Source organism: Myripristis murdjan, chromosome 5 (assembly GCF_902150065.1).
Source record: "Myripristis murdjan chromosome 5, fMyrMur1.1, whole genome shotgun sequence".
NCBI classification, from domain to species: Eukaryota; Metazoa; Chordata; class Actinopteri; order Holocentriformes; family Holocentridae; genus Myripristis; species Myripristis murdjan.
This window is the reverse complement of record NC_043984.1, coordinates 16,266,380-16,278,938: the sequence shown is the minus strand read 5'-3', so window position 1 is coordinate 16,278,938 and position 12,559 is coordinate 16,266,380. Positions and strand designations below refer to the sequence as shown.

At 39.8% G+C, this 12,559-nt stretch overlaps 3 protein-coding genes across 3 annotated transcripts in view; 2 read left to right on the top strand and 1 right to left on the bottom strand.

Annotated features, from left to right (window-relative positions):
* Positions 1-6,346, bottom strand: part of tex264b (testis expressed 264, ER-phagy receptor b) — a 37,563-nt gene extending 31,217 nt beyond the window's left edge. Inside the window, exon 1 of the mRNA XM_030050588.1 lies at positions 5,873-6,346. Within this exon, the coding sequence (XP_029906448.1) occupies positions 5,873-6,124 (252 nt within the window). The 5' untranslated portion in view covers positions 6,125-6,346. The remainder of the gene's footprint in view (positions 1-5,872) is intronic.
* Positions 6,347-7,023: 677 nt separating this feature from the next.
* On the top strand, positions 7,024-8,778 carry gpx1a (glutathione peroxidase 1a). The gene is made up of 2 exons (XM_030052001.1): positions 7,024-7,392; positions 8,103-8,778. Exons 1-2 carry the CDS (start codon positions 7,168-7,170, stop codon positions 8,454-8,456), a joined length of 579 nt encoding a protein of 192 aa, XP_029907861.1. The 5' UTR covers positions 7,024-7,167; the 3' UTR covers positions 8,457-8,778.
* A 1,481-nt stretch (positions 8,779-10,259) lies between these two features.
* brk1 (BRICK1 subunit of SCAR/WAVE actin nucleating complex) lies at positions 10,260-12,359 on the top strand. The gene is made up of 3 exons (XM_030052002.1): positions 10,260-10,445; positions 11,623-11,705; positions 11,812-12,359. Exons 1-3 carry the CDS (start codon positions 10,328-10,330, stop codon positions 11,836-11,838), a joined length of 228 nt encoding a protein of 75 aa, XP_029907862.1. The 5' UTR covers positions 10,260-10,327; the 3' UTR covers positions 11,839-12,359.
* The last annotated feature ends 200 nt before the right edge of the window (positions 12,360-12,559 follow it).

Below are 12,559 nucleotides of genomic sequence, written 5' to 3'. Positions count from 1 at the left end.
TTTTACAGTGACCACCAAATTTTCAAAATAAAGATTTTTGAATGAAAAATTAGAGCTGGTGGTCCGTAAAACACAGAATTTAAATCTGGATCCACTTTCTCACTTAAACAGTTATACTGTGAAAATTGAGTGGTTTGCATAAAAAAAGTACAACCACCACTTCCTTATTTTATCCTCTTTTGAGTCACATTTGTTCATACTTTAGTAACAACTGCATTTTGTGAACGTAATAAACACGAATGGGGATGCAAAAAATGAAAGATCCGTGTTCTAAAGCGGAGATTCTGGTAAACCTGAGTGTCAGAATATAGACTTAAATTGAGCTCGAGAACATATACAGGCTAATTTGTTACTATACTTCTGTATCACTTTAAAAAGCATTGAGGGTTGACTAAAAACAATGAGGTGAGCACTGACTTCAGACTACATACATAAGAAGCTTGCGATGAGCAAATTTAGTGAGGGGATGCATGCTTCAACTGTCCATAAAATGCATTTTGATTTTTTTATGTCACTAATTAATTTAGGAGTGAAGCACCTCCCTAGTGACTTTATTGCTAAAAACAATTTGCATCAAATATGGCTACTATCTGGACCACTGAGCAAAATAATAGTGTGCTGACCCCTAAAACATGTGCCATGAAATCGGTATAGGTGATGACGATGAGCATATATTCTGGCTAGTTGCCCGTCAAATTCGAAGTGGTGTGCTAACAACCTATAACTGTGCAGGGAGGGCAGGATCACTGCAGCGAATATAATGATATGCAATATCATATAGCGTATGACATCACCTGATGACTTCTAGCAGCTTTCTGAGCAACTACCACCTACTTTCCTTGGGGGAGTGCTGGTAACACTTCTCCACACATTTTCAACTGCTCAGTGATGGAGGATGGTGCATTGAGCAAGCAGCTGGCATCACAAAACATTTTCAAAGCCTGGTTCCCAACACAAAAAGCAACTTTGTATTATTAAGAGTCTGCTGCACCATGGTATATTACCTCTTAAATAGACTTTCCTGTTCAATTTTCACTAACTCACATAATGTGACTTTACTGTTTCTGTGAATTACAGGCCCCTGGAGCTCAAGCGGACAGGTGGGCTGAGATGAGTGGAAGTACCAGGGACCTGTGAACAAACACTTATTCATTATGACAAAATAATGAATAAGTGTTTCGCTTAACACAGTTGAGTCTTGAATGTCAATGCCCTGCCCATTGACACTGGTCCCACCACACAGAACATTTGTCAAGTGTCATCACATAATAACGACCGTAACAACAAAGTAGAGACAACTGGATCTAATGGTATTTTCATAGGCATCCATGTACTATTTTAAAATAAAACTGGAATAATTTTTAAAAAAGGAAGGAAAGGTAAAATGTCAGCATGCGAATGTCACCACAGACACCAGCTTTGCAATGTTCAAGGTAACAGAAAATGCAGGGAGTTTTACTGGTGGGTGACAAGTGTAACGCTGATGTTTAGTGTTACCTTGAACAAAGGTTAAAAGTTGTGTACTAGGCTATAGACTTAACCGAATACTGCGAAATGCACGTTCTGCTTTTGGAAATATCATCACTTTCATTATGTAATACAGGACGTGTTGGATTTGGTACATCATCGCACAAATTTAACATTATGTGAGCAAATTCACAGAATATTAATCAACATCATTATAATTAAAAACTATGCGCCTTTTCTGTTTAGGACATTGAAATCTAGTGGCCCATGAAGGCTACTCGAAAGCTTAAGCTACTGGTCCAAAGTTCTGGATATATGCCTCCATACATACTGTGGATGTATGTTGACAAGAGCTATGCTGTTTTGGATAGTGCCATGCCTAATGCCCCATCTGTTAAATTTGAACCAAGAATATTCAAAGAAATAGTCTTTAAAGTCAGAAAGAGAAGGCACCATCCAGTCTGTAACGTTCAGCAAGTTATCCTAAGCTGAGCGGGACAGAAACGATTCCCAACACTGCTCCATGCACAGGTTTGTTTTCAGGTCAGCTATTCTCAGATTGGGCCAGGTTTTAGGAAGGTAAACAACTCAGTGGGCTGACTTGGGACCATCACTCTAGGCTATGGCGCTTCCCTATAGTTAACAAGTCTATTGTGGCTTGCCTTCTCTTCCTGTTCTGTATCCTTGATGCTGGAATAGATGCAGCGCAGGCAAATAAATTTTGACTGACTTTCTGACCATGGCATGAATACATGTAAAAGTCTCTTTTATTAATTCTATTTTCCCCCTGTTCCAAGTCTCTTTCTCAGCAGGTGTATGTAGTTGTTTATACAACAGGAGATGACAAACAGTCAAGCCGCTGAAAATCTGTTCCCTCCTCGCTTCTTTGATGCACATGGTGTCATCACTTACATCTTTCACAGTGAGGAGACATGAGCCACACCCAGTTTCCAGTAATCCTGGTACCAAAAGGCACTGGATCATGATTGGGGCTATGAAGGGGGGATTCACTAAAGGTAATCTTCATTATTTGTCCATAATCTCTAAGTGGGCCTGACATCCACTCAGTACTGATTGTCACACCACAGGATAACATGATGTACCGCAGGATAACATGAAACATTTTGTTAAATGCTCAAAGAATGACAGTTACTCTTGATGGACAGTAAATATCTCATCAATGAGTTTGTTATATTATTGTTAAAACGACCAAATACATTTTGGAATGACTGGTCACGACAATATTTTTGTTATTTTTAATTTTGGGGTATGCACAGGGGGAATTCTGTGCAAAGCGGATTTATTAATCATGCCAGAGTTCCAAGTAGGGAGTCCAGAACAAAAAGCCACATCGCACAGCATGACCCGGTGTCCACACTGTTTGTTTTGCCTCTCCTCGGTTTTCAGGATACCTGTCATAGTGTGCTGCCTTTTGATGTTCCTTCTGTATACTGACAGCTCATGTAGAGCTACAAAGTTCATTCATTCAACTTAGGGAGACACTTCTTGGAAACCTCTTTTGAGGGTCTGTTAAATTGGCTTTGGTGCGCGAATATAATGAAAGACATATCTTCACCAGCATACGGAGCATTTTCCATCTCCGATCAAGTTCAGTGAGGCTTGTATTGCAGACGTTCCACGAAGACTTTCCAAAAGGGTAAGTATAGGAAGGATTTTTTTTCTGTTTCATCCGTCACCACAAAGACTCCCAGTTGAGCTGACGTAGCCTGACCTGTCAAACCTCCGGCTGCCATTTCCACAGCTTTTGGTGTATGACTATTACTCAAACATGCACTCCCCGGAGATGAGAAGACAGATGTGTCATTTCATCTCCTCCACATTTCCACTTGTTGTCGCTAAGTTTTTCATTTTGACAACTTATGTCACAGGGACCGTAAACACTGACCCCGCTCGCTCAAGTGCAGATAGTTTCCTGACAAACTTGATGTTCACATCCTATCTGATTCACCCCGGTACCTCCTGTTCTCTGATGCTAGTGAGAGCGGGAGGCAGAGGGGGAGAGGGAGGGCTGGAGAGCAGAGGAGGAGTGGGCACATTAGGTGAGAGAAACCCCCAGCCTTTGAAACTGTAAAGAGCCTGTGGAGGAGGAGGGTTTAGTGAGCAGGGCCAAGAATATGTGTTAGCTGTTCGAAGGAAAAGGCAGAGCAGCTCCAGCCCTGTATCCATGGCAACCAACTCAGGACCAACTCCAGTCCTTGTTGAGATCTTTTGTTTCTCTAGAGGAAGTGATTAAAACGAGAAATCTGAGGACAGAGGATGATGCTAGCCACACTGACACTTATCCTCTGACAGTTGTGCTTTTGAAAATCCTTCTCAATACAAATATCAATGGACATCGCCTCACTATTTAGACACCAAAACACCAGTTCCTTCATCTAAGAGCACTCTCTGGGGCTTCTGTCTTGGGGACTGGATGGCATCCTGAGGCTTGGACACTAATGAGCTGAGATCATTACGCCAATTATTTTAACTTAGATCAGGACTTGGCTGTGACTGTACAGAAGAACTAGGACCCACGGCTAGCCTAATTGCAGGCTTGGGAAAAAGAGGATGGGCGCGTAACAAAAGGGTTTTGAAGCAGAGCTGGGAAGAGTTCATCACTGAACGCTGGTTACATTCCATCAGGTTGTTATGCACCAGGCTTAAGCAGGGCCACCATGGACAATGCTATTGAAGACCAGCTCTGAGTGCCTTACGAATTAGCATATTTCAGAAATTGTGAATTATTGTAAGCAGCTGTATTTTATCATAGCGGGTCATACAGTATTGTCTCTGATAGGTAAAATTATGCCTTTAAACTAGATGCGCATAGTTTGTTGCAGAGATGGCAGTCAGTTTAAGAGTCTGTTTTAGGGATGTCACAAAAATTCTAGTAGGCTACCTAGTTTATAACACATTTTTAAAAATGACACTCAAACTAGTATTTGATATATATGCAAATAAATATAAGTAATGTATTTAAATACTTGAGACAGTTAAAGGTACAGTGATGCTTACTGAACTGTAAATCTAAATAAGAGTACATATTAACACCACTAGATTTATTGTATTTACTGACATTTCATATACTTTCTCTAACATAAAATGACTGTTTTAAAGTTTTCTACTTTAACAGGCAAATATTGCACTTGTAACTCTGTGTTCTTATGTATGCTTAAATACTGGAAACACATGAAGTTGTTGATGTTCATACAAAGTTTTTAAATAACTGAGTCTGCACTGAGCAGGATTTCTGTTTTTGCTGTGGTATCAAATCAGAGATTAATAATTGTGGAATTGCATTGTTATTTTTATCGACTATCAAAATCCTGCTATCATGACATCCCTTGTCTGGAGTAAATAATGGCTCATTTACTCTACTGGATGCTTGTCTCTAAAGTGCAAATATTTCTGCTGCCCACTTTCTACCCATGCCAGCTGAACCTCGACACCTCTACAGCGATGCAGCTTTTCCCTTTCCCCATGTGCCTCTCCCATTTCATTTTCTTCTTGTTTGTTGGGATTAAGCCAAGACAGCTATGGGGGGAAAAAAAACAACCCATGCTGGACCCCCTTTAACATGTGGGAAACTGCACTACATGATTTTGGAGACCCCAGAAATGGCACAGTATTAGAAATTGGAAAGGCAGATCAAACAAAAGGAGATTTGTTCCTGTTGCTGGCTCGTAACAAGATTTGTGACTGAGGGGTCCACACGGCGAGCAGATGGGGATTTTAAGAAAACACCTCACAGAGAGACTGATCATGTTTTCAGTGGCAAGGGTGGGGCACCAGAGCTGGGATAACAAATGGATTCAGTGACATTCACACAGGAAGGACAGTGCTGGAAGCTCGCCAGTGACCCTTGACCTGCTTGTGCTTTACTTTGGGAATACATCTCCAGAGCTTAATGAGCAACCTCATAATTCACATGGACAGTGTCCCCAGACATCTAGATTCAGAAAACACACCACACCCTCTCCAGATGTGCCATGATACTGCCCAAGGGAAAACCACAGTTAAAACAACCACTGACAAAAGACCCAAGAATACAGTGTCAATGAAGAGACAGAGTTATCTAGGGCTATATGAAATATCATACCACCTACCATTCACTGTGATTAAAAAAAAAAAAAAAAAAAAAATCAGAATTAAAACAAAAATGTAAATAATAATAATAATAATGATGATGATAATGATACTAGTAATAATAATAATAATAATAATAATAATAATATGCTGTGATCAAGTTAGACTCTTTCTGATTGCATAGCGTTATCGCCATCTAGCGGTCAAGTGTATGTACTACATCAAGAGCTAGGTCAAAACGCGCATCAAAATGCTGACAGAATAGACAAATATGACAAAACTACAACTGAGAGGGGGGTGTGCCATGGTTGTTTACCTTTTCAGGATCATCATAAAACACCCCAATGCATGAAAGCTGGGGTCCCACACTGCGGCACTCCTTAAAAAGTTGTCCGCAGTTTCTGTGTGCCTCCTCTTTGAACTTGTAGGCGAATGTAATGTTCTTGACGGGAGGGGACCCAGTCTGTATGTTAATCTCTGAAAGGAGTCCCGAGTACAGAATAAAGCCAGCTATTGTCAGGACACTCAGCAGCAGGCCAATTACACACAGACACACCAAATCTGGCATGACTGGCTTACTGAGTGACTGGCTTGATCACGCTGGCTAGCGAGCTTCCTCCTGATTTAATAGCATTACCGTAAAAGTCAAAACTGATGTTAATTAAAAAGGTACTTGCTTCCTCAGCTGAATTGTTTTGACTTAAATTTTATTAACTAACGATGCCAAACCAACGAGGTTTCATTATTTCACTACTGAAGTTTATACTGCGAGCACTTTACCACCACTTCCTGGAAGATACCATTTTTGCCGGCCAACGGGTGGCATTGGCACTTTAAACAGTAGCCTAGGTAACACTTTATTGAAAAGGATATTCATAATACTGACATAATAACGCCGTTATACACCAAACACGAGCGTTATCACGAAAATGAATGGATATTTGTGACGGCTGTTGTTAACTGTCATTCTGTCAATCACGTCGCTTTCCCTGCAAAGTTGTCTGCAAGTTGAAGTGTCACTCGATATCATAACGGCAAAAGGAAACTAAACACCTATCGTTTTGTCCTGGCTTTTATTTTGGAGTAACATTATAGCCTTAGTTTTCCAGTTTAATCATTGGTCTTCAAAATTATTTTTTATCCTTATGTGTATTTTATTGCCTTCTATTTCCTTTTTAGATTTTTATTGTTGTAATGCATGTTTGTATTAAAGGTGCTATATAAATACATTTGAGTTGAGTTTCGAGGAGACGCTCAAAAGTTTGTCACTGCCATTCAAGCCGTAACATTCTTTAAATATTGATTTTTTTGAAGAGTCTGACTTTAAATGAAAAGCTGTAACGTTTGTCATTGTTGATATTCAAGCCGTAACATTCTTGGAAAAAAATGTTTTTTCGAGCAAGACATGGGAGAAATGGATGTTAGATTTAACTCCGTTAGAAAGTGGGCGTTAACGCCGTGCGCCTCGGTCCGCCTCCACAGTCAGGGTTCAGGGTTGGACTTGAGTGCTTCCTGGTGCAGCTCAGGTAGAAGAAAGACAAACACAAGTTACAGCTCAACTCAAAGTTGTGGGCGAAATTCAGCTCGCATTCAGCTCTCACTCATCACGCAATGGCTGGGAGCGTGAAGAGGTTTTACGACCTGTCCGCCAGGCTCCTTTGTGGAGAGACCCTGAGCTTCTCCTCTCTGCAGGGGAAGGTGGTGCTCATCGAGAACGTGGCGTCACTCTGAGGAACCACCACCAGGGACTACACTCAGATGAACGAGCTCTACTCCCGCTACTCCGCACAGGGGCTTGTCATCCTGGGTGTGCCCTGCAACCAGTTTGGACATCAGGTAACAGTGAATACATGAGACTCAAGAATGTGCAGTGTATATTGGTGGCATGCCTGATAAGCATGTGGCAACAGTCATACTGGTTATCCTTAAGGTCACAGTATGCAGAAATACACCATTTAAGATAACATATTTGTTCTGCATACAAAAAACCGTATGGTTTGTGTCTCAAACTGCATGGGATTGGCATAAGGTGGGCATGTCTGCAAAGGGGAGACCCGTGGGTGCCCATAGAGTCCATTTTTATTCAGATATCTGGAGGTCAGAGGTCAAGAGACCTTTTGAATATGGCCATGCCATATTCTCCCTCGTTTGAATTTGCCTCCTTACCAACAACGTAGCACAATATGCTTTGTACCAACGGATTATTTAGGTTGTCTAGTTTCATGTGATACCAGTACCTTCACTTTTAATTGATTCTGTGGTCATAAAAAAAGATTTTTAAAAAAGAGAATCACAGTATTTAGGTTAATCATTTTTCCCCCATCCCAAGTTGATAGGCTATGTTAGTTGTGTATTGAGCAGTTTGGGTCTAATGCTTGGCAAAAGAGCAGATTTTCAAGCCGGCTTTTGAGGTTTTGAGGAAAAAAAGGCCAAACTGTTAACGCACAACTTAAATTTGATGTTTGTAAATGTACACCTCCTGCAGGCTCTTGGCTGTTTAATGCATTTCACTGCCTCTGTTAACTGACTGATTTCTTGGACAACAGGAGAACTGCAAGAATGATGAAATCTTGAAGTCTCTGAAGTATATCCGTCCAGGCAATGGCTTTGAACCCAAGTTCCAACTGCTTGAAAAGGTGGATGTCAACGGAAAAGATGCCCACCCCTTGTTTGTTTATCTGAAGGAGAAGCTGCCCTTCCCCTCTGACGATGCCATGGCACTCATGAGCGATCCCAAATTCATCGTTTGGAGTCCCGTCAGCAGGAACGACGTCTCCTGGAACTTTGAGAAGTTCCTGGTCAGTCCTGATGGGGAGCCTTTCAAACGCTACAGCAGAAAGTTCCTCACCAGCGACATCGAGGCCGATATTAAAGAGCTGCTCAAGAGGGTCAAATCCTAAAACACCACCCTGAGTGGCACTAAAAGATAAGAGTGTTAATCACTAGTCACACATTTGCTTTGGGCACTTAATAGTATTTTCTTTATTCTGTGTTATCACCAAAATCCATTCTACATCACACCCAAAATTTCAGCCAGGATATTCACTGTGGTACACTGTGGCTGCTCAGCATGTTTACTAAATGAAGACACTCCTTGAAACCTTTTTGTGTGGGAGTTTCTGATAAAGACGTAAAAGCCTGAACCGAACACTGTGTATTACTGATGATTACAAATACTTTGATAGGGCAAACTGCAAGAGAATAAATACATTATATAAGAAATGTAATGTCTTTGTCTTTTGTTTAAATGGTATGATAGACATTCAGTAAATACCGATGTTAATGTTTTTGACACACCATGCAATATTGTTTTGCTAAATAAGATACACAAGACTGTCCATATCAGAAAATGACTCCACAAAATAATGCTCAAGTAACTGGAATATTCAGTTGTACCTGAGAGTTTAACAAAAACAAATTCACACAATATGAATCACGATTTGTTTTTAAATTGTGAACATGACAAACTATAGCATATCTATAATCAACAAACTCACTGGAGATAAGGCTACTACACAGAGCTATTCAAGATTATGCAAGTTGTGCATTCAGCTAGATGATGACTAATACTCTTGCCTTGCCAAGGCAGATGCTCACTCTTTTAGCTAGACAATATATATTCTCCTCTTGGTATTTTTAAATCTGGCATGTGAAGATGCACAAACTCTAGTGTCACAAATCTCCTCAGATTTTCTATTTTGTTTTGCCTTATTTTGTTATGTCTGTATAGGCCTATCATAAACCTATACAGTGTTTTGTGATTTACAGCATCCAGTGCAGACCTCAAATTAATAATTTGCCCAAAATTGTCCAAATACTAGTGTTTCCACACTAACCTTGAACTCTGAGGGAGTGTTTTGAACAAGGGATTTAATTTTTTCTTAGGTAAGAACATCTTCTGTGTGTCTTGATTATTGCCTTTCATAAAGGAAATACAGTATCTACACTGTCAGATATCAACAATTTGTGATGATAAATACATCTCAGGAGTTACTTGTGATTAGGTGCTGTTATTTACATTTTATGGTACAGCATACCCATTTTTTTAACCAGCCCAGCTATATATATGTCAACAGATTTATTAAATTTAAGGCTGCTTTTAGACAGACACATTCAGGGACAGACTGGACAATCCAGAAATGAGAAAAATGACATGAACATTTCGATTGATTAGGACTTACAGCAAGTAGCCTATAATGTACGGAGTATAGATAATTAATTGGTGTGTCAGTTAGTTATGTAGTATAGGCCTAGTTGTAATAGTAATCTTAGCTAAAATGCTAATTTTAAGCGTATGCTTTTTGGCAACCGGTCTACTTCTGCTAGACTGCATTTACTGACCAGATGTTGACTCTTTTGTTGAACCTTAAACATTTGATGAAAGAAACTCAAAGGCAATTAAACATACCTATTCAATAATTTAAGAAACCCCTCTAAGTTGGTCAAAACGTTCAAGTCATATCAAACATCGTCGCTAAGCTGCGATACTTCTGACCAGAAATTCAACTTGAACCAGTCCGGAGGCGCATCACAAACTTTCTTGAATTGCTGCCTGGCCATGCTCACTACAGGTGGCGTAACTTGCAAGAAATTTGTGCATATTTTCTCCTAACACGGTGATCTTGGTCCAGTAAAGATGTACGTGTTACCATAATCTATGTGTATTAATCACTGTTGACAGTTCACGTCAAATTGTCCCTGAGCGTCGCTGCCAGCCGCTCCGAGCCCGTCTCCGTCCAGCTTCCTGTTTCTGCCAAACTCAACAACCAACATGGCCGGCCAGGAGGATCCAGTGCAGAGAGAGATTCACCAAGACTGGGCGAATCGAGAGTACATTGAAGTCATCACAAGCAGCATCAAGAAAATCGCCGACTTCCTGAACTCGTTTGGTAAGAATCCACCTCGGAGCCTTGACACCTTGTAGACAGTGCTGGTGTAAATATCGCTGTCGATGTGGAGCTAGCTGTCCTGTTGTTGTAAGCTAGCCCGCTAACGTTAGCTGATGTTGATGTCTGCGGCCACTCCCAGCTAGCAAGCCTTTAGCTTACTGAGCTCTGTGACATTGTTATTCCGTCCATGTGGGATCAGCATATCATGTTATTGTTGTGTTATTTCGTTAAATTATCCAATTGCTTATTTTATGACCAATAAACATGTAAAATAGCTCTAAATATAGAATCAGTTTTGAAGCGTTACATATGAGTTGCTAATGCAGCTAACGGCTAAAGGCCTGACGTTATTACGGTGAGCCCGTAGAATAACGATATGTAAACATACTGTGCAAGTCCTGTGCTTTTACTGTAGTCACATCTTTTAAATGAGATATCATAGAAAACTTTGTCAATGTCGGTTTGTAACCTCTCTCTTGAATTTTGTCGTTAATAGCAGCACCACAGTTTAGACCTCCTGTTACGTTCAAATTCACTAGCATCAATTGGGGTCAGATTAACCATAGCAATTTAAACCCCTGGAAAATTATTTAAAACTTGTTATCCAAGTTTATCTGTCGGGTACTTTATATTTTTTGCCAGATAATCCTCAAAAAAAAAAAAAAAAACTCCATCACTCAACCCACCTGATACATCAAACGTCTTGTGGGAATCATGTTTTTCCTCCCAAATGTCACATTAACTGGACACACCACTACAGGTATAGTAATGATAAGTGAGGGAAGTGTTCTGAAGATTTTAAATGGCATGTTATAGTTCCTCAGTGTCATGAAAAACAACTTTCTGCTAAGACAAATTTGTGTAAAATGTTGATTTATACAGCTTAAAAAAAAAAAAAAAAAAAAAAAAACCTCAGTCCAGTTGACTCCCAGATATACTGATGCATACAAATATACATGCATACACAGAAAACATCATCATGCTAATTTCATTTTTACCCACTTGTCCCCATTAGATTAGCAAAAGTCATGGAATATGAAGTAAAAAATATGTTTAGCATCTATTTAGAGGCATTAATGGGGTCAAATTGAGCCCAAAGATAATTGGAGGGTTACAAATGATCATCATTGTACCAGTTACATCTGATTTAATGACCTTTATTTTGTTGCAATCACAGATATGTCGTGTCGATCCCGCTTAGCCACCCTGAATGAGAAACTGACAGCATTAGAGAGGAGGATTGAATATATCGAAGCCAGAGTAAGTATAATAATTGAGTTTATTGGTCCTCTTTTACACATGGATGTTTCAAAGTAACTAATAATCATTTCTCTCAACATGAATATTCATCTGTCTGTCAATGCAGGTGACAAAAGGAGAAACTTTGACCTAGAACTCACCATGGAAACTCACAGCATCATGAAGCCACCTGCCTACCCCCCTGAAATATTGGATTATGTGTGATGGATCTCACCCTTCTTTTTTGGGACCATGTGGATGATTTTGATATTTTATGGCTGAGATTTTTTTTTTCCTGTGTGTGTGCGTGTGTGTGTATGTGTGTGTTATCTGATCCCATGACACAGTTCTATAGAAGAACCTCTGTCTTTCTCCAGTGTCACTGACTCAAACATCACCACTGTTACAAAAAAAATTCATATTCCTAGTTGGTTTGAAAATAGTTTTGTGCAGCTCAAATATGGATTCGGCATCAGCACAACTTATTGGCCATCTGTGTTGTCGACAGTGTCATTACCAACAAAGAGTAATAATGGAGGGGTAACATTCCTGTGTGCCAAGTTGAACAAGTAACTTTGTGTATTCGTCTTTATTAAGGACCTGCTTGTACAGTAAAACTGTTTGGTGATGATGTTTCAAGATTTAAATACTGTAATAAAGGGAAAATAACAACCATGTTTCATTTTGTTACATTATGCCAGATCACATGTGATGATATTTCACAATCCCTTGACCTACATACATAAGCACATTCATTTCTAATAGATAAAAAATGAAAAGGCTTGTCTAGATGAATTTTGGGGGTATTTGGGTCTTAATAATTGGCTTGACCAAATATGTTTACACTCCAAATATGTTTACTTTGATGATAGACT